At 40.4% G+C, this 22,372-nt stretch overlaps 1 protein-coding gene across 1 annotated transcript in view; it reads left to right on the top strand.

The window, feature by feature from the left end:
* The first annotated feature begins 1,169 nt into the window (after positions 1-1,169).
* Positions 1,170-22,372, top strand: part of muc13b (mucin 13b, cell surface associated) — a 33,129-nt gene continuing 11,926 nt past the window's right edge. Inside the window, exons 1-2 of the mRNA XM_064923651.1 lie at positions 1,170-1,361; positions 12,955-13,440. Coding sequence (XP_064779723.1) covers positions 1,310-1,361; positions 12,955-13,440 — 538 coding nt within the window. The 5' untranslated portion in view covers positions 1,170-1,309. The remainder of the gene's footprint in view (positions 1,362-12,954; positions 13,441-22,372) is intronic.

The raw sequence follows: 22,372 nt of genomic DNA, 5'->3' as shown, positions 1-22,372 counted from the left end.
CTGATCCATGCCACTGCCTACGTTTTGTATTCCCAGTCATGTGAAAGCCATAGATTAGGGCCTAATGAATTTATTTCAATCGACTGTTTTCCTTATATGAACTGTAACTCAGTCAAATCTTTTAAATTGTTGCATGTTCAACACAACCCCTTGTCCATTGATAATGTATGTTTACATTTCTTTCGGCTCTATTCTTATTGCACCAGACAAAAACATGCAACGACACAGCCAGCACACATATCCCGACAATGGATATGCTATTTGTTATATTGTCTTTGGGCATGTTCAGTTGCAGTGCTCTTTGTAAAAATATTTGAGCAAGTGCAACATCAATTGTACAAAGCACTTTTCATTTAAGATCAAGAAGCCTAAATTACATTATCACTCCATAGGTGCTTGATCAGTTTGTGGACACCATTTGGAAAAGATAGCATAATATTATTGATCTCAGAATCTGTTAATGTATCATTTATCTTCTGGAATGTTACTTTTTTTTACGTCAAGATGTATGTTTGAGTCAATACTATCAGAGAAGAAAGAAGGAGTGGAGGGTAATAGTGTCCGGTTGTACATTTTAGTTTTAAATGTTGGTCAAACTTTGTCTAAAGCCTACAGGTATAGCCAGCTTTAAATGCTTTATAACTTGTTATGCATGAGCCTCTTATTAAGCTTATAGTTATGTTAAAAATGTTAAACTTACTCAAAATGTCTGGTCTTTAGTCATAATCATTATGATATATATTATTTTGATGATATTACATTAGAATGGGGTCAAACATAAATGACTTATATCTGGCCAGACAGCCTACTGTATGTAGCCTATTTTCGACTCTAGTCATATTGAGAAATAGATTGACTCACTTTGATTATTTGTCCAAAATACGCCATTTAGTCTTTCCCACTACTTTTCATGTCAAAACCCAGAGCCTTATAAATACATTTCTATTTTTATTAAGTAACAGATCGGCTGTTTTTGGCGGCGCGGAATTTATTCCTAGGATGACAATTACCCTAAACACGAAAGTAGGCGAGCGGATTGATTGTGTCCTTCTATTAAAAAATAATAATATGTACTAAGAATGACGAGGTTATTAAGTGATCATAGTGCATTAACATACTCATAAAATAAAATAAGTGCCGCCCTCGCGATGAGTGGTCAAAGACACCTGAGCCATTAGTATTCACACAAGGAGGAAGACTACCTGGCGACGCACCTAGAACACGTCGTATTGATCGCCTGTCTCTGTTTTTTTTTGGCCAGAAGAAAGTTTTTCCCTTTATATTAATTTGATTTCATGAGCTGAGCAAGATGTTCGTCGTTAGACTTATTCTTGCAGTGGCCGTTTTCGGACAGATAACAAGTAAGTTTAACGGTCTCTCTCCCATTTTGGACAACAGGTTGTCATTATATAGTCTATTGAATGTCTTGTCGAACAACGCATTTCAAACCAGTTTAGTTCGTCTTAACGCTAGAATCCTTAATCGAAACAATAACAAAGCGATTCCTTGCCTCTGTATTGCTAAAAAACAAAACAAAGGGATGGGCCTGGAGAACTCTCAAATGTATAGACTGAGCTATGGATGAAAGGACTGACCATCCATGGTATCAACATTTGAGTTTAACCATGTTTTGAGGCTATACAGTGTTTGTTTACGTTTACAAAGTTCACAAACATAAATGTATAAGTCGAAAAATGGATGTCGGAACTAAGGATTCTAGTTTTAAAAATAAAAACAAATCAGTAAAAGTTGGAATTAAACCATAAGACTAATGCACTGAGTTATCCTTCCGTTCTCATAAATCAGTAGTAAGGCTGAAGTTAATGAAAGCAGGCTATCTATCGTTGGTTAAAGGCTGTAATGCTTTCAAGTTGCCTCTGAAGAGTGAGCGCTCAATCTGCTGTTCAATGGTCACTTCTAACTTCCAATACTAATTTACTCACACAAATTCAAAGAAATTAGTAGGCCAATAATTGTCATTGTTGAAACATCTGCATTTGCTTATTTGTCATCATTTTAGTATTTTTTTAATACCCTTCTGTGCATGTTTATATTGTCCAAAGTTAATATGTCATTCGGTATCTCTGCAATTGAAGACAAGCAGTAGGCTACAGCAAACATTAACTAGCTATTTTTCACAAAGAGCATCTCTATAGTCACCTCTCATCCATAATTGGCTTGTATTTTCTACTGTAATTGAATTTCCCTCAGATGGTACACTGCCATACAAATGGGTTGGGAGTCTGGTGAGCTAAGCTGAAATGTATTGGCGATTGCAACATTTTCATTATAAAGACATTCATAATTGTTTTGCTACTGCTGTAGGTTTAATCCTTACCACCAAGGAAGGAAACAAATCATTTTCATCAAATCTATGAATATGCAGTATTCATTTTGTAAAGGACCAGTCTAGTCTGCCTTTGCTCCTGAAGAGTCATTTGGGTGGCCTTAAGCTTTTGAATAGATATTTTGGCTAATTCTCAGTGTTTGCAACTGTTGAAGATGCCACACAGATTCCATGTCAGTCAGGCTGTTTAGTTACTATATTTGAGTCTGGTCCTTACAGAGTTTGGCGGATATGGGATCGGCTAGCATGCCAGGATTAAGAGATGGTGCTAGCTCAACCACGTCACCACGTCAACAACGTTGTGTCATATTTGAACCTTTCAAATTGTTTGCCTTCACACTTTGATCCCGGTCTACAGTATTTACTACAGTATATGAAGTGGTTACTCATTTTCTATGGTGGCATGCCACCTGAAACAATGTTTTTAATGTCATTGCTTGAATTACTGTGGCTCTGGAAAGTTTTTGATTGTGAGGAAGGATAACATAAGGAATGCAAATTTAAGTTGGTTCTTCTTCGCATCTGTAAGAAAAGCCAGTTTTGAACCCCCAGTTGATCATATCAAGAAATTGCATTGAGTTGGTCATTGAAATCTTCATCCAACCTGTAAATGGCAAACCGGGATGTTCTGTCCTGAGAGGAGATGATACAGCTGTGGCCCACTGATTGCCCATCTCAGTTTTTTTGTAGTCTAGGACTGCAACCTGCACTGCTTGATGGGATAATGACTATTTCAGGAATGCGCTCCTAATCCCCCCGAGTAAGCGGGAGATGTTACCACAGTAACCCAGGAGAGCGATGGCTAGGCCCTCCGTCTTTTTTAAAACTCAAATGACACTGCACAGTGAAGACCCCTGAGTTTCTCGCTCATTGGGATATCAAATGGCTTGGCTTGATTGAGACTCAAATGACTCAGCACAGAAAATACCCTCATTTTTTTGCTCAGTGAGGACTCAAAAAGTCCAGTGTTTCAGGGAATCCAATGTCCTGGCATAATTCCGACTCCATTGACTTAGCACAGTGAGGAATCATATTGCTTGATTCAGACTCTAATTATCTAATTCAGTCTGGAATGAGTCAATTTAAGCTAACTATGGATGACTATCCTCAATTAAGGCTCTTGTTGTGATGAGACAAATATGACCTGAGACATTTAGGCCTACTCAGGGAACCCCCCACTTGTTCGCCATGATCACTGTAGTAAACAATGTATTGTACCTTGGCCTTTTTTGTGATGGTTTCTTTCCAGAGAAACAAAAAGGCAAAGTCCATGACCTCATAAATACCTAGGCTTCTCGAACATTATGTTCTTGTCGTGCTGATAGGCGTATATTTTACTCATCGATTTGATGATCAGTTGACCTTAGATAGTGGAGTTGATTCATATGCATTGCTTTTATAACTACTCATTGACACTGATGTGTGTTGTTTAACAACTACTCAATGACACTGATGTGTGTTGTTTAACAACTACACAATGACACTGATGTGTGTTGTTTAACAACAACTCAATGACACTGATGTGTGTTGTTTAACAACTACACAATGACACTGATGTGTGTTGTATAACAACTACTCATTGACACTGATGTGTGTTGTATAACAACTACTCATTGACACTGATGTGTGTTGTATAACAACTACTCATTGACACTGATGTGTGTTGTATAACAACAACTCATTGACACTGATGTGTGTTGTATAACAACAACTCATTGACACTGATGTGTGTTGTATAACAACAACTCATTGACACTGATGTGTGTTGTATAACAACAACTCATTGACACTGATGTGTGTTGTATAACAAGGACTCATTGACACTGATGTGTGTTGTATAACAACTACTCATTGACACTTGTGTGTGTTGTATAACAACTACTCATTGACACTGATGTGTGTTGTATATCAACTACTTATTGACATTGATGTGTGTTGTTTAACAACTACTCAATGTCACTGATGTGTGTTGTATAACAACTACTCATTGACACTGATGTGTGTTGTATAACAACTACTTATTGACACTGATGTGTGTTGTTTAACAACTACTCATTGACACTGATGTGTGTTGTATAACAACTACTCAATGACACTGATGTGTGTTGCCATTAGTGCCCTGATAGAAAATGATTGACATGGACAAACATTTTGATTATGAGACAGGGACTCTGTGTTGGTCTTCTTCATACACTTTCAGTGGGAATGTGCAAGTACGACTGTGCATGTGAAGGTGTGTGTGGGTAGGAGAGAAGAGTGTGGGGTGGGTTGCTTGGAGGTCAGATGTGAGGCTTCAATGGGCGTCTTTCAGAAATCAGTGTGATTGTGTTTTCAGGTATGTCCACACACACACACTGTCTTATCGTCCCTGTCAATTAATAACATTTTAAGTGCTCTCGGTTGCAAGTCATGACTTGATAAAAAGGCTGTTAAAGAAATGTCTCAACAAGATGGTAAATTTTACGCATGTAGTGATAGAATGTCTGGATAATGTAGGCCTCTGACCTAGATGTAATTTTGAGTACAATAAGTTCCTTGCATTGAATTCAATCGCAAAACTAGAATAATTGACATAATATGAGAAAAAAACACACATCACGTAGAGGGATTCAAACTTGGCAAAATATTCCCTCTTAGTTAATATTCTATCCATCTGAGAGGTGGTGATAAAGGTCAATCAGTTACTTTCTCATGGGTCTTACAATCACTAACTTCAACTTTTTTATCGGGATTTTTGTGGTTCAGCTCAGAGTTCTCAACGTTTGTGTGTTTTCCCAACCATTGTGTTGGTGGGCCGTCCCTCCTATCTGGATCAGACTCTATGGAATAGTATTGTAGCATGTCCACCCACTCTACACAGAGTGGGTGAAAACGTGCTTAGTTGATGGAATTCCTTACTTCCTTACCAAGACATATGATCATTGATCTTCTGAATTGTTCAGTGAGGTCTTTCTCTAACGTACACCACATGGCCAAAAGTATGCACAGTAGCAAGAAAAAATATGTGAACCCTTTGGAATTACCTGGATTTCTGCATAAATTGGTCATCAAATTTGATCCGAACTTCATCTAAGTCACAACAATCAAATTTGATCCGATCTTCATCTAAGTCACAACAATAGGCAAACAGTGTGCTTACACTAATAACACACAAATAATTGTATTTTTTCTTGTCTATATGTAATACATCATTTAAACATCCACAGTGTAGGTTGGAAAAAGTATGTGAACCCCTAGGCTAATGACTTTTCCAAAAGTCAGGAGCCAGCTAACCTGGAGTCCAATCAATGACACAATATTGGAGATGTTGGTTAGAGCAGCTGGTTTTGCCCTATAAAAAACACTCACAAAATTTGAGTTTGCTATTCACAAGAAGCATTGCCTGATGTGAACCATACCTCGAACAAAATAGATCTCAGAAGACCTGAGATTAAGAATTGTTGAATTGCATAAAGCTGGAAAGGGTTACAAATGTATCTCTAAAAGCCTTGATGTTCATCAGTCCACAGTAAGACAAATTGTCTATAAATGGAGAAAGTTAAGTACTGTTGCTACTCTCCCTAGGAGTGGCCGTCCTGCAAAGATGACTGCAAGAGCACAGTGCAGATTGCTCAATGAGGTTAAGAAGAATCCTAGAGTGTCAGCAAAAGACTTACAGAAATATCTGGAACATGCTAACATCTCTGTTAGTGAGTCTACGATAAGTAAAACACTAACTAAGAATAGTGTTCATAGGAGGACCCCACGGAAGAAGCCACTGCTGTCCAAAAAGACATTGCTGCATGTCTGAAGTTTGCAAAAGTGCACCTGGAAGTTCCACAGCACTACCGGCAAAATATTCTGTGGACAAATGAAACTACATTTGAGCTGTTAGGAAGTAACAAAAAACACAAAGAAAAAAAGGCACAGCACACCAACATCAACCTCATCCCAACTGTAAAGTATGGTGGAGTGAGCATCATGGTTTGGGGCTGCTTTGCCGCCTCAGGGCCTGGACAGCTTGCTATCATCGACGGAAAAATGAATTCCCAAATTTATCAAGACATGTTTCAGGAGAATATTAGGCTACCTGTCCGACAATTGAAGCTCAACAGAAGTTGGGTGATGTGACAGGACAACAAACCAAAATACAGAAGTAAATCAACAACAGAATGGCTTCAACAGAAGAAAATACGCCTTCTGGAGTGGCCCATTCAGAGTCCTGACCTCAACCTGATTGAGATGCTGTGGCATGACCTCAATAGATCAGTTCACACCAGACATCCCAAGAATATTGCTGACCTGAAACAGTTTTGTGAAGAGGAATGGTCCAAAATTCCTCCTGACCTTTGTGCAGGTATGATCCGCCACTACAGAAAACGTTTGGATGAGGTTATTGCTGCCAAAGGAGGGTCAACCAGTTATTAAATCCAAGGGTTCACATACTTTTCCCACCCTGCATTGTGAATGTTTACACAGTGTGTTAAATAAAGACATGAAAAGCAAACTGTGTTTGGCTTTTGTTGTGACCTAGATGAAGATCAGATCAACTTTTATGACCAATTTATGCAGAAATCCAGGTATTTCAAAAGGGTTCAAATACTTTTTCTTGCCACTGTAGATACCCCTTCAAACTATTTAAGCTACACCCAGTGCTGACAGGTGTATAAAATCGAGCACACAGCCATGCAATCTCCATAGATTAACATTGGCAGTAGAATGGCCAATACTGACGAGCTCTGTGCCTTTCAACTTGGCACCATCATAGGATGCCACATTTCCAACAACTCAGTTCGTCAAATTTCTGCCATGCTGGAGCTGCCCGGTGAACTGTAAGTGATGTTAGTGTTACGTGGAAACGTCTAGTGGCAACAACGGCTTAGCGGCCACACATGTTCCCAGAATGGGACCGCCGAGTGCTGAAGCGTGTATTGCATAAAAGTCGTCCGTCCTCGATTGCAGCACTCACTACCGAGTTCCGAACTGCCACTGGAAGCAACGTCAGCACAATGGGAACGCCTTCTCTGAAGTGATGAATCCCGCTCCACCATCTGGCAGTCCGACGGATAAGGGATTAATCTGTGTTTGGTGGATGCCAGTAGAACGCTACCTGCCTGAATGCATAGTGCCAACTGTAAAGTTTGATGGAGGAGGAATAATGATCTGGGGCTGTTTTTCATGTTTCTGTCTAGGCCCCTTAGTTCTAGTAACGCTACAGCATAAAATGACATTCTAGACGATTCTGTGCTTCCAACTTTGTGGCAACAGTTTGGAGAAGGCCTTTTCCTGTTTCAGCATGACAATGCCCCCGTGCACAAAGCGAGGTCCATATGTCGATCTGTGTGGAAGAACCTGACTGGCCTGCCCAGAGCCCTGACCTCAACCCCATTGAACACCTTTGGGATGAATTGGAACGCTGACTGCGAGCCAGGCCTTATCCCCCAACCCCCATCATCAGTGCCCGACCTCACTAATGTTCTTGTGGCTGAAGGGAAGCAGGTACCCCGCAGCAATGTTCCAACATCTAGTTGAAAGCCTTCCCAGTAGAGTTATAAGCAGCAAAGGGGGGACCAACTCCATATTAATGCCCATGATTTTAAAATGAGATGTTCGACAAGCAAGTGTCCACGTCCTTTTGGCCATGTAGTGTATCAGTAACACTATTTCCCAAAAGTCAGATTTTATAACCTAATACATCTGAAAATAAGAACTGAGCTCTGACATAGCTGTGAAGTTTTCTCGTAACAACTTTGACGATTTTACATTTTGTGGTTCTATTTAAAGTTGTTTCCGCGGGTTTCAAAATTAGCATGACACAAGCTGAATTAAATGTAAAAGGCTTTGAAAACAAAATCTTGGTATATGCTCAGTGCTCCGTTGATTTCAAATTAATATGAAAAGTGTATACTAAAATATGAAAATACTAGTAAGTCATGTTTCAAAATCAATATCCATCTTAGCTCAATTTTCTATGTCCTTTCGAGCACGTCTGGGACCTGTTGGATCGGAGGGTGAGGGCCAGGGCCATTCCCCCCAGAAATGTCCAGGAACTTTCAGGTGCCTTGGTGGAAGAGTGGGGTAACATCTCACAGCAAGAACTGGCAAATCTGGTGTAGTCCATGAGGAGGAGATATACTGCAGTACTGACTGTTACTTTTGATTTTGACCTCCCCCTTTGTTCAGGGACACATTATTCCATGTCTGTCGAACTTGTTCAGTTATTGTCTCAGTTGTTGAATCTTGTTATGTTCATAGACATATTTACACATGTTAAGTTTGCTGAAAATAAACACAGTTGACAGTGAGATGACGTTTATTTACATTTGCAGAAAAAAAAAACTTTTCTTTGTCATTATGGGGTATTGTGTGTAGATTGAGGGTAAAAGGTCTGAATACTTTCCGAATGCATTGTAAACATAGTATTACTTTCTTAGCTACAGCAGCAGCATACAAGACATTGTTGGACTCACCCTGTTGTTGTGCTCTGCTCACTTGAACAGGAAGGTGATGCGGCAGGCCTTCGTGGGCAAATCTTGTCATCAGGCTTTGTCATCAAAGTCTGTCATTCTCAGGATTTATGGAGCTTTCAAGACAACTGGGAACTCCGGGGAAATAAACGGTTGAATCATGATGTTAGTGATCTTCAGGTCGGAGCTTTAGAAAGAGGCCCAGGTTCCCGACTTGGAATTCCGAGTTGGATGACAGTTCAAAATGTATTTTCCCAGTCTAAACTTGTTTTTTTTTCTAGAGTTCCCAGTTGTCTGAGATATCGCAGTTCCGATTTTCCAGTTGTTTTGAACGCGGCAGAAATCATGACAGCATGACAGCATGGCCAATGTTGAATGTTTATCCTTTTAAGCTTGGAAAAGAGACCTTTAAACACAGACTTGGAGCACACATCCACTCCAATGAATAGCAGGCTAGTGATTGCTTTGCAATGTTTGCAGTTAGCCACTGATACCTTCCAAACCACTCATTGTTGAACTTGCGATTTCAAACTTGTTGTGTAGTGTTTATGTCCAATGGCCGATGAGCACCGATATGTTTTAACCCACCACCACAGAAATCACTGAGCTAGGCTGGAACACCTGAATTACTCAAGAAAGCAAAAAAAAAAAAAAAGATACTGTTTGTATGCGGCTTTATTAATTCAAATGTATTTCGTTTTTTCCATTGTTTGCAAACTGATATGTGACACGTATTAATGCCAAAATAACATACAAGACAGACAAACCTGCACTGAATGACGGGTCGCCACTTGTCATTAAAAGGAGCTGGTAAAAGCAGTATAGGAACTTATCAGAAGAATTCTGATAAGTGCCAGGAATATTTTGCAGTTTACTTCCCTAACCATTACAAAGTAGTTTCATTGTAGGGCAAATTCATGTCCCGAATTGTCTTGTGTGTTTTATGGGTGGACATGAATCATTATATAATTTTACTGTGACACGAAAGAGGAAGAGACAGTCAAAATCGGTCCCTTTCCTGGCTGCTCACCCCCCAGTGAACACTGGTAACCAAGCGATAAATATATTTAGTCACACAACACAAAGTACAGAGCAGGTTACCTACCTACAGTACAAATAATGGAATTGTCTACGCCTAGTAGTTATGGCCTTGGACAGTGGACTCTTGTGTATTTTATTACTATACCTGCTTTTTCTCTGAGTGATACCCGTAAATATGTTTCCTCTGACAGAGTAGGCATATACAATGTAGAGTGAAACTTTAGCCAGGTGCCTCAAGTGTTGCTGGTTGGATAGCTTTGTTCTCTTTCAGGGGCCCCTGTAGTTCTCTTGGGACAGGGTTGAGCTGTATACAGTCAAGAGCTGAACCCACAAGACTCCAAATAAAGACCCTATTCTTTGCTGCTGCTGTTCTGCAAGAGCATCACGGTGGACAGTGAATGAAAGGATGTGGGTGTTTGTGTCTGCATTGTCTGTGTGTAGGGGTTGGTGTCTGCTTCAGTTATGAAATATGACCGTTTAATCAGTGTCTATCTATCTTGGTGAACTTGGATCTGTCTTATCCTGCCGACTACAATTATCCAAATGAATGGCATATTATAGATTTTATCGTAGCATTAAGTAGCAATGGCTTAAGTCACAGAGGGACCTAGCCTATACTGTGTTAACTGTCACATGCCCAATGCTGCACTTTTATTCGTTCACAGCTTGCTGTTACGTGCCCTGGATTGCACCTGAAACTTAAACATAACGCAATGTTTATCATCCCGATGGTCTTATGATCAAGGTGACGCATTCTGCTGAAGTGGACACATCCTGTGTTTGGCAACCCTGTTATTGACGTGCTATATTATGGCTTTCAGGTTTGGTGGAGGGAAATATGGTGGGGAGGGTGGAGAACTTTTCTGAATTCTGAATTGACCCATAGGCCCTACCCTTAGACTCTTCAAGTTTTATTTATTTTTTATTTTTTTATTTCAACTTTATTTAACCAGGTAGGCTAGTTGAGAACAAGTTCTCATTTGCAACTGCGACCTGGCCAAGATAAAGCATAGCAGTGTGAACAGACAACACAGAGTTACAAATTGAGTAAACAATAAACAAGTCAATAACACAGTAAAAAAAAAGAAAAAAAGGGTCTATATACATTGTGTGCAAAGGCATGAGGAGGTAGGCAAATAATTACAATTTTGCAGATTAACACTGGAGTGATAAATGATCAGATGGTCATGTACAGGTAGAGATATTGATGTGCAAAAGAGCAGAAAAGTAAATAAATAAAAACAGTATGGAGATGAGGTAGGTATAATTGGGTGGGCTATTTACCGATAAGACTATGTACAGCTGCAGCGATCGGTTAGCTGCTCAGATAGCAGATGTTTGAAGTTGGTGAGGGAGATAAAAGTCTCCAACTTCAGCGATTTCTGCAATTCGTTCCAGTCACAGGCAGCAGAAAACTGGAACGAAAGGCGGCCAAATGAGGTGTTGGCTTTAGGGATGATCAGTGAGATACACCTGCTGGAGCACGTGCTACGGGTGGGTGTTGCCATCGTGACCAGGGAACTGAGATAAGGCGGAGCTTTACCTAGCATGGACTTGTAGATGACCTGGAACCAGTGGGTCTGGCGACGAATATGGAGCGAGGGCCAGCCGACTAGAGCATACAAGTTGCAGTGGTGGGTGGTATAAGGTGCTTTAGTGACAAAACGGATGGCACTGTGATAAACTGCATCCAGTTTGCTGAGTAGAGTGTTGGAAGCTATTTTGTAGATGATGTCGCCGAAGTCGAGGATTGGTAGGATAGTCAGTTTTACTAGGGTAAGTTTGGCGGCATGAGTGAAGGAGGCTTTGTTGCGGAATAGAAAGCCGATTCTGGATTTGATTTTCGATTGGAGATGTTTGATATGAGTCTGGAAGGAGAGTTTACAGTCAAGCCAGACACCTAGGTACTTATAGATGTCCACATATTCAAGGTCGGAACCATCCAGGGTGGTGATACTAGTCAGGCGTGCAGGTGCAGGCAGCGAATGGTTGAAAAGCATACATTTGGTTTTACTAGCGTTTAAGAGCAGTTGGAGGCCACGGAAGGAGTGTTGTATGGCATTGAAGCTTGTTTGGAGATTAGATAGCACAGTGTCCAAGGACGGGCCGGAAGTATATAGAATGGTGTCGTCTGCGTAGAGGTGGATCAGGGAATCGCCTGCAGCAAGAGCAACATCATTGATATATACAGTAGATCTGAAAGGATTAGATAGGTATAAGCAATATTGTACTTTCCCCTTTTTGACTCAGTTACACCTGTCCAAGCCTTTAGGTATTTCTGTAGAGCTAAGGGACATTGGATAAGGGTTCTTCCCACACCCCTTCTACCTGAAGTGTGCACTTGTTCAAGTGTCTACCATATTTCTTACACCAGTCCAATTCTTTGAAATCCTTGAGGGGGAGAGAATGAATAGATACCGTCACCTCAGGGAGAAGCGGGAGAAACCATATTGGGCTAGGGTGGAACATAGAGGATAGGAAGACTCAATGTTTTTCCAGGGCCCATGCCAGTACGTTGTGGGAGTCTTCCCAGCTGGGCTGATTAGAGAGGGGAGGAAGAGAGTCTGGCTGTGGCAGTACAGCCTTGTTTCCATTTTGTGATAGTAAATCAAGAATGAACTGGTCTTCTCTACCCGTCACAGTACCTGACCATCAACAATATTTCCTGTTCAATTTCATTATATAGAATTTCTTAGAATTAAAACGTTTTTGTAACAGATTATTATACATTAGCTGCAGTAAAAACTAGTGTCAACTTTTTTAAGGGACACAGACCTTTCCAGTCAGCCACTGAATGTTGTTTTTGCTACAGTAATTATCTTAAAGGGCAATTCCATCACTTTTCAACCTCATATTCATTATCTCCAGTACAATACCAATACCAGTTTCTACATATGTGAAAACGCCGTATTTCTAAGTTTTGTAGATAAAAATATGAAGTTAAAATATTTTACTCAATGACATCAAAAGTAAAAACATTGATTTTCAAACAATATGTGATTTGCTGTGACACTGAAATGGCAAAAAAATCATTGCAGGTTTTGAAAAGTGGTGCAATTGCACTTCAATCTTTTTTTAATCTATACCCTTCAGACACTAATACCAATTCTGAACCCCCAGCTACTGAGGCTCCCACGTCTACATTGGCTCCCACGTCTACTGCGACTCCCACGTCTACTGCAACTCCCACGTCTACTGCGGCTCCCACGTCTACTGCGGCTCCCACGTCTACTGCGACTCCCACGTCTACTGCAACTCCCACGTCTACTGCGGCTCCCACGTCTACTGCGGCTCCCACGTCTACTGCAACTCCCACGTCTACTGCGGCTCCCACGTCTACTGCTGCTCCCACGTCTACTGCGGCTCCCACGTCTACTGCGGCTCCCACGTCTACTGCGACTCCCACGTCTACTGCGGCTCCCACGTCTACTGCGGCTCCCCCGTCTACTGCGGCTCCTCCGTCTACTGCGGCTCCCCCATCTACTGCGGTTCCTCCGTCTACTGCGGCTCCCCCATCTACTGCGGTTCCTCCGTCTACTGCGGCTCCCCCATCTACTGCGGCACCAACACCAACACCGGAGGCCACTACAACACCATCAAAATCAGGTAGGCTCATTAGTCGTCCAGCTTTCCTTCTTGTTTTTCCATGACCAAGGGTGTCAAACAGCAGGGCCAATTTCATATGGGCCGTCATGTTGGCTTGGTAAGATTTTTTTCTTTAAAAAAAATTAATTGAATGACTAAAGCCACATAGCTTGTAGAAATGATAATGGCTGTGTCACGACTTCTGCCAAAGTTGATGCCTCTCCTTGTTTGAGCGGTGTTCGGCGTTCGACGTCGCCAGTCTTCTAGCCAATGCCGATCCATTTTTCATTTTCCTTTTGTTTTGTCTCGTTTTCCCACACACCTGTATCTCATTATGTGTTGTGTATTTAACCCTCTATTTCCTCCTTGTCTTTGTGTGGTATTGTTTATCTGTTTTCATGTACAGTATGCGCATGTTAGGCTGGTTGCGCTGGGTTATGTTCAAACCGTATTTGTATTTCGTGTTCGTTTGTGCAGTGTGCTTTTGGTTTGCCAAATAAAAGGCTCAGTTTTACTACCAAATATCTGCTCTACTGCGCCTGACTTCCTACAGCCCTTCACGCATACCTTGACAGACTGATGGAAAATGTTTAACTTAGCAATCACTGAAACGAAAGCTAGACAGTCAGGGAACATTTATTGAAAGAGGAGTAATTGTTTTGCAGATTTTGACGATAAAACAAAAGCTAAAGTGATTGAGCATCAGAAATTCCAAAGACTATGGATAGAGGAGTATATTTTTCAAACTGTGATGGCAAGGCAATACAACCCATTTTCATTGCTGCCCTCTCGACATCAGTGACTTAGTTGTTTAGATGACAGAATGGCAGCTCCCTAAATTGACTGGAATAGGATATGGATTGGGTTAACACCATTATCAGACCAAGCAAAGTTATCTGGTGACATGATTAGATTTCAGGCAATTATTTCAATGCACATATACAGCGCCTTCAGAATGTATTCACGCCACTTGACTTTTTCCACATTTTGTTGTGTTACAGCCTGAATTTAAAATGGATTAAATGTAGATGTTTGGTCACTTGCCCACACACAATTACCCATAATGCAACAGTGACATTTTAAAAATGAAAAGCTGAAATGTCTTGAGTCAGAAAGTATTCATCCCCTTTCTTATGGCAGGCCTAAATAAATTCATGAATAAAAACGTGGTTAACAAGTCATATAATAAGTTGCATGGACTCTGTGTGCAATAATAGTGTTTAACACGAGTTTTGAAGGACTACTTCATCTCTGTACCCAACACATACAATTTCCTGTAAGATCCCTCAGTTGAACAGTGAATTTCAAACACAGATTCAACCACAAAGCAAGGGAGGTTTTCCAATGCCTCGCAAAGATGGGCACATGTTGGTATTTTATTTTATTTAACCTTTATTTAACTAGGCTATTCAGGTAAGAACAAATTCTTATTTACAATGATGGCCTAGGAACAGTGGTTTAACTGCCTTGCTCAGGGGCAAAATGACAGAATTTTAACTTGTCAGCTCGGGGATTCAATCTAGCAACCTTTCGGTTACTGGTCCAACGCTCTAACCACTAGTCTACCTGCTAATAACAATAACTCAGTTGCCGGAGAGGAAGGAAACCGCTAAGGGATTTCACCATGAGGCCAATGGTGACTTTTTAAAACAGAGTTCAACCGCTGTGATAGAAGAAAACTGAGGATGGATCAATAACATTGTAGTTACTCCACAATACTAACCTAATAAAAGAAGGAAGAATACAGAATAGAAAATATTCCAAAACATGGATCTTGTTTGCGACAGGGCACTAAAGTAACACTGCAAAAAATGTGTCTAACTTTTTGTTGAACATTTTGTCCTGAATACAAAGTGTTATGTTCGGGGCAAATCCAATACAACACATTACTGAGTACCACTCTCCCATATTTTCAAGCATAGTGGTGGCCGCATCATGTATGCTTGTAATCGTTAATGACTGGGGAGTTTTTTAAGATAAAAAAGAAACGGAATGGAGCTGAACACAGACAAAATCCTTGAGGAAAGCCTGGTTCAGTCTGTTTTCCACCAGACACTGGGAGATGAATTCACCTTTCAGCAGGACAATAACCTAAAACACTGTAGTTACTTCTACAGTGATTACCCATTATGGGCATAGCCGATTCAATATTAAAATCCAAAATGAGTGCCCCATTGCCAATCTTAAATGGTGATATAATATCCCACTTTGGATATTTTTTTTATTTATGTACATCATTTTCAGAGTAAGAATTTTAAAAGGTAATTAAATTTTGTACATAATTTTCAGGATTCACAGATGAATAATTGACACCTGGTGTGGTGGCAGGTAGCCTAAAGGTTAAGAGCATTGGGCCAGTAACTGAAAAGTTGCTGGTTCGAATCTCCAAGCCAACTAGATGAAAAATTGTTCTGTGCCCTTGATCAAGGCACTTAACACTAATTGCTCCTGTAAATCACTCTGGATAAGAGCATCTGCTAAATGACTAAAATAGAAAAATGTTTTACTTTTTACAGCATTAATACACTCTGTATAACAAGTATTCAACTCCAGTATTCAACTACAAAATACATTATTTTGTTATTGTAAACATGTATACATATTTATTAAGCATTTGTAAGTACTGCATTGCAAGGATGAATACATAATAATTTACAAACCATTTTTAAGCATTTATAATGGCTTATTTATTAACATTTTTATAAATTGTAATAAATTAATGCAAGTAAATAGTTACAAAACATATCATTACAACTCCTATTTTAGAGCAAATAGTAAGGTTTCAAGTAACAGAATCTGTGCCAAAAATTTGCTTGCAAAAAATGCCATATCACAGTACTTGCAGTGGAATTTAAAATTATAAACCCGTCAGTTTGGGTCCTGGATGCTGATTGGTTTAAACAGCATTTCAGCCATGAGTATATCAGACAATATTCCATTTGTTTACTGTTCTATTTATGTTGGTAACCAGTTTAGAATAGCAATAAGGCACCTCCGGGGTTTGTGGTAGATGGCCAATATACCATGACTAAGGGCTGTATCCAGACACTCCCCTTCACATTGAGCATTAAAACAGTCCTTACCATGGTATATTGGCCAATATACCACACCGCCTTGACTTATTGCTTAAATATATAACCAGCACAAATGTGTGTCACGTGCAATATAGGCTAATTGAAAGCTGCAGGAATTCGAGTAATTTGAGTAAGTGCCACTTGTGTGCATATATATTTTTAATTTGAGTCATTTAGCAGACGCTCTTGTCCAGAGCGACTTACAGTTAGTGCATTCATCTTAAGATACAGTTGAAGTCGGAAGTTTACATGCACCTTAGCCAAATACATTTAAACTCAGTTTTTCACAATTCCAGACATTTAATCCTAGTAACAATTCCCTATCTTAGGTAAGTTAGAATCACCACTTTATTTTAAGAATGTGAAATGTCAGAATAATAGTTGAGAGAATGATTTATTTCAGCTTTTATTTATTTCATCACTTTCCCAGTGGGTCAGAAGTTTACATACACTCAACTAGTATTTGGTAGCAAGCTTCCTACAATAAGTTGGGTGAATTATGGCCCATTCCTCCTGTCAGAGCTGGTGTTACTGAGTCAGGTTTGTAGGCCTCCTTGCTTGCACATGCTTTTTCAGTTCTGCCCACAAATTTTCTATAGGATTGAGGTCAGGTCTTTGTGACGGCCACTCCAATACTTTGACTTTGTTGTCCTTAAGCCATTTTGCCACAACTTTGGAAGTATGCTTGGGGTCATTGTCTATTTGGAAGACCCATTTGCGACCAAGCATTAACTTCCTGACTACGTCTTCAGATGTTCCTTCAATATACCGACATAATTTTCCTACCTCATGATGCCATCTATTTTGTGAAGTGCACCAGTCCCTCCTGCAGAAAAAGCACCCCCACAACATGATGCTGCCACTCCTGTGCTTCACGGTTGGGATGGTGTTCTTCGGCTTGCAGGTCTCCCCCTTTTTCCTCCAAACATACCGGTGGTCATTATGACCAAATTGTTCTATTTTTGTTTCATCAGACCAGAGGATATTTCTCCAAAAAGTACGATCTTTGTTTCCTTGTGCATTTGCAAACTTGGTTCTTCCTTGCTGAGCGGCCTTTCAAGTTATGTCGATATAGAACTCGTTTTATTGTGGATATAGATATTTTTGTACCTGTTTCATCCAGCATCTTCACAAGGTCCTTTGCTGTTGTTCTGGGATTTATTTGCACTTTTCGCACCATGTTCATCTGTAGGAGACAGAACGCGTCTCCTTTTTGAGCGGTATGACGGCAGTGTGGTCCCACGGGGTTTATACTTGCGTACTATTGTTTGTACAGATGAATGTGGTACCTACAGGCGTTTGGAAATTGCTCCCAAGGATGAACCAGACTTGTGAAGGTCTACAATTGTTTTTCTGAGGACTTGGCTGATTTCTTTTGATTTTCCCATGATGTCAAGCAAAGAGGCACTGAGTTTGAAGGTAGGCCTTGAAATACATCCACAGGTACACTTCCAGTTGACTCAAATGATGTCAATTAGCCTATCAGAAACTTCTAAAGCCATGACATCATTTTCTGGAATTTTCCAAGCTGTTTAAAGGCATACTCAACTTAGTGTATGTAAACTCACTGAAATTGTCAGAACGGCGTGCTCGGGTCTGGGATTAGGGTTTGAGAATAGCTTGACGGTTGGGAGGGGCAGTTCCTCTTGCTGCACCATACTTAAGGATGGGAAAACTCCAGGGCTGGATGGCATACCAGTGGAAGTATACAAAACTTTTTGGGGTATACTCAAAGGACCATTATTGGCTTGTTTTAACCACTCCTATATAAATGGTAGATTATCACACACAACAAGAAGGTCTGATATCATTATTACTAAAACAGGACCCAAGTGGTATATATAAAGATACAGTCCATTTAAAAAATTGGAGACTTCTTACACTTCAGTGTTGTGATGCAAAAATCCTAGCAAAATGCTTGGCACATAGAATTAAAAAAGTATTGTCAGATATTATTCATCCTAATCAGACATGTTTTTTACATGGACGATACATTGGAGATAATATAAGACAAGTACTGGAAACAATAGAACACTATGAAATATCGGGGACACCAGGCCTGGTTTTCATAGCTGATTTTGAAAAGGCTTTTGATAAAGTACGACTGGAGGTTTTATATAAATGCTTAGAATATTTCAATTTTGGGGAATCTCTTATAAAATGGGTTAAGGTTATGTATAGTAACCCAAGGTGTAAAATAGTAAATAATGGCTAGAGGAGTAAAACAAGGTTGTCCACTATCGGCATATCTATTTATTATTGCCATCGAAATGTTAGCTGCAAAGATTAGATCAAACAATAATATTAAGGGATTAGAATTCTGTGGCTTAAAAACGAAGGTGTCATTGTACGCTGATGATTCATGTTTCCTTTTAAAACCACAATTGGAGTCTCTCCACGGCCTCTTAGAGGATCTAGATAATTTTGCTATCCTCTCTGGATTAAAACCAAATTGTGATAAATATACCATATTACGTATTGGATCACAAAAAAATGCACGTTTTACATTACCATGTACAGTGCCTTGCGAAAGTATTCGGCCCCCTTGAACTTTGCGACCTTTTGCCACATTTCAGGCTTCAAACAAAAAGATATAAAACTGTATTTTTTTGTGAAGAATCAACAACACGTGGGACACAATCATGAAGTGGAACGACATTTATTGGATATTTCAAAAAAATTTAACAAATCAAAAACTGAAAAATTGGGCGTGCAAAATTATTCAGCCCCTTTACTTTCAGTGCAGCAAACTCTCTCCAGAAGTTCAGTGAGAATCTCTGAATGATCCAATGTTGACCTAAATGACTAATGATGATAAATACAATCCACCTGTGTGTAATCAAGTCTCTGTATAAATGCACCTGCACTGTGATAGTCTCAGTGGTCCGTTAAAAGCGCAGAGAGCATCATGAAGAACAAGTGTGAAGAAGTTTAAAGCCGGATTTGGATACAAAACGATTTCCCAAGCTTTAAACATCCCAAGGAGCACTGTGCAAGCGATAGTATTGAAATGGAAGGAGTATCAGACCACTGCAAATCTACCAAGACCTGGTCGTCCCTCTAAAGCACATATGTCAGAGTCAAGGCCCGCGGGCCACATCCGGCCCGCGAGAAGGTTTTTTACGGCCCCTGGGATGATCTTGATTTATTATTAGAACAGACCGCAGCAAGCCGGCAGCCCGCAGATCTTTTACACGCACCAATACTACATTTCCCACAATGCAACGGTGACGCACCGAGCAGTAGGCTGCTTCATTTCAATATTTATTGGCACAGCAGTCGTCAGCATCACAGTAAAATTAACTTTCAGATACCCATCAAAAATGGCAAAACGGAAGGTGGACACTGAGAACCGGGGTTTCAAACAAGGTGGGAGTCGGAGTATATGTTCACGGAGGTAGCTGGAAAACCTGTGTGTCTTCTGTGTGGAGAAAGTGTGGCGGTACTGAAAGAGTATAATCTGAGACGACATTATGAAACGAAACACGCGGACAAAAACAAGAATATGGACATGGAACAAAGGCTACAAAAGGCAGAGGAATTAAAACGAGGCCTCAAATCTCGACAGGCTCTGTTCAAAAAAGCCAAATCACAAGGCCAGGCTGCTGTCAAGGCCAGTTTTATTTTGGCAGAAGAGATCGCTAAATCAGCCCGGCCATTTACGGAGGGGATTTCATCAAAAACTGCATGATTAAAGTTTGTGACGAAGTTTGCCCAGAAAAAAGGCAACTCTTTTTAAATGTGAGTCTGAGCAGAAACACCATTGCCGAGAGAGTAGACCAGTTGTCCATCAATCTAAAAGAGCAGCTTGTGAAAAAGGGAAAAGATTTCATTGCATATTCCTTGGCTGTGGATGAGAGCACCGACATTTCTGACATTGCCCAGTTGTCAATTTTCATCCGCGGAGTGGACTCCAGCCTAAGCGTGACAGAGGAGTTTTTGGCTTTACGTCCTATGCATGGCACAACTACGGGGCATGATTTGTATGAAGAGGTGTCAAGATGTGTAAATGAGATGGAACTGCCTTGGGAAAAACTCGTGGGTTTGACAACCGACGGAGCACCTGCGATGTGTGGACACAGGAGCGGACTGGTGGCGAAGATACGGGAAAAGATGCAAGAGGAAAACGCGACAGGTGAGCTGACAGCTTATCATTGTATCATACACCAGGAAGCGTTGTGCGGTAAAGCCTTGAAAATGGAGCATGTAATGAGCATCATCACGCGCACAGTTAACTTTATCAGAGCCAAAGGTTTGAATCACCGCCAGTTCAAGGCATTTCTGACGGAGTTAGAAACGGAGCATGGTGATTTGCCTTATCACACAGAGGTGCGATGGCTAAGCCAGGGAAAGGTGCTTCAAAGATGTTTCGAGCTTCGTGAGGAGATTTGTCTGTTCTTGGACAGCAAAGGGAAAGACACAACACAACTCCGAGACGAAATGTTTCTGTGTGAAATGGCTTTTCTGTGTGACATTACGAGTCATCTGAATGCAATGAACTTGCAGCTGCAGGGTCGGGATCATGTCATCTCTGATATGTACAGTACAGTGAAGGCATTTAAAACCAAACTGACTCTGTGGGAGACGTAGATGCGGAAAGAAAATTTGAGCCACTTTCCCAGCTGCCAGACCATGAAAGAGAAGCTCTCTACCAGTGCGTTCCCAAGCGCACAGTTGGCTGATAAAATAGGTATGCTTGCCGCTGACTTTCGACGCCGATTTGCTGACTTTGAAGCACAAAAAAGCAGGTTGGAACTGCTCGGTAACCCATTTGCTGTTGACGTGGAAAGCTCACCACCAAACCTCCAAATGGAGTTGATTGACCTCCAATGCAATGATGCACTGAGGGCAAAATATGCGGCAGTGGGTGCTGCGGAGTTCGCCCGTTTCCTCCCCGACACAATGCCCCAGCTGCGCATCCAGGCTGCTCAAACGTTGTCTATGTTTGGCAGCACATACCTGTGTGAACAACTTTTTTCTTTGATGAACCTGAACAAAACATCACACAGAAGTCGACTTACTGCTGAACACCTCCACTCAATTCTGAGGATTTCCTCAGCTCAGAGCCTTACCCCGAACATTGATGAACTTGTGGAAAAGATGGGACACCACCAAGTATCACCCTCAACCTCAAACAAGTGAACATTACTGTGCAATCACATATTTAGAGTTTTTACTCAGTTCAAGTTTAAAAGTTAAAGTTTAATATTTGTTTTCACTGCATGTTACTTCTCCTTAAACAAAGTGTTGTTTTTGATTAATAGATTTTTGCACTTTATTTTATTGTATTTCAATCCAATTATATTTTAAAAATATTTCAGTTGAGTGGATGATAGAAAATTGCTATTATTGTTTTTTTCTTTGAAGTAAATTTAGCCCACTTTTGCTAAAATAGAAAATATAGGCTACTGATGGTGCCTTGAATACCGGTTTCTTTCATTTAATGTTCATGTTATGGGGATTTTTATATAAAGGAAATTTGTCTTTTGTGTCTGTTGAAAATTAAAGATTACTGACAGAGCCATAAGAAAATATTGCTTTATTTATCTGATCATATTGGAATATATTTGTTAGGTTTTCAGTAGGTTCAATTAGGTTCACTAGACTATATGCGTCATTTAAAAATTTTTCAATGAACATTCGAACAGTCCGGCCCTCGGCTTGTAGCTAAATTTTTTATTTGGCCCTCCGTCCATTTGACTTTGACACCCCTGCTCTAAAGTTTCAGCTCATACAAGGAGAAGACTGATCAGAGATGCAGCCAAAAGGCCCATGATCACTCTGGATGAACTGCAGAGATCTACAGCTGAGGTGGGAGACTCTGTCCATAGGACAACAATCAGTCTTATATAGCACAAATCTGGCCTTTATGGAAGAGT

Source organism: Oncorhynchus masou, chromosome 18 (genome assembly GCF_036934945.1).
Source record: "Oncorhynchus masou masou isolate Uvic2021 chromosome 18, UVic_Omas_1.1, whole genome shotgun sequence".
Lineage (NCBI taxonomy): Eukaryota > Metazoa > Chordata > Actinopteri > Salmoniformes > Salmonidae > Oncorhynchus > Oncorhynchus masou.
This window is presented reverse-complemented; position numbering and strand designations above follow the sequence as displayed.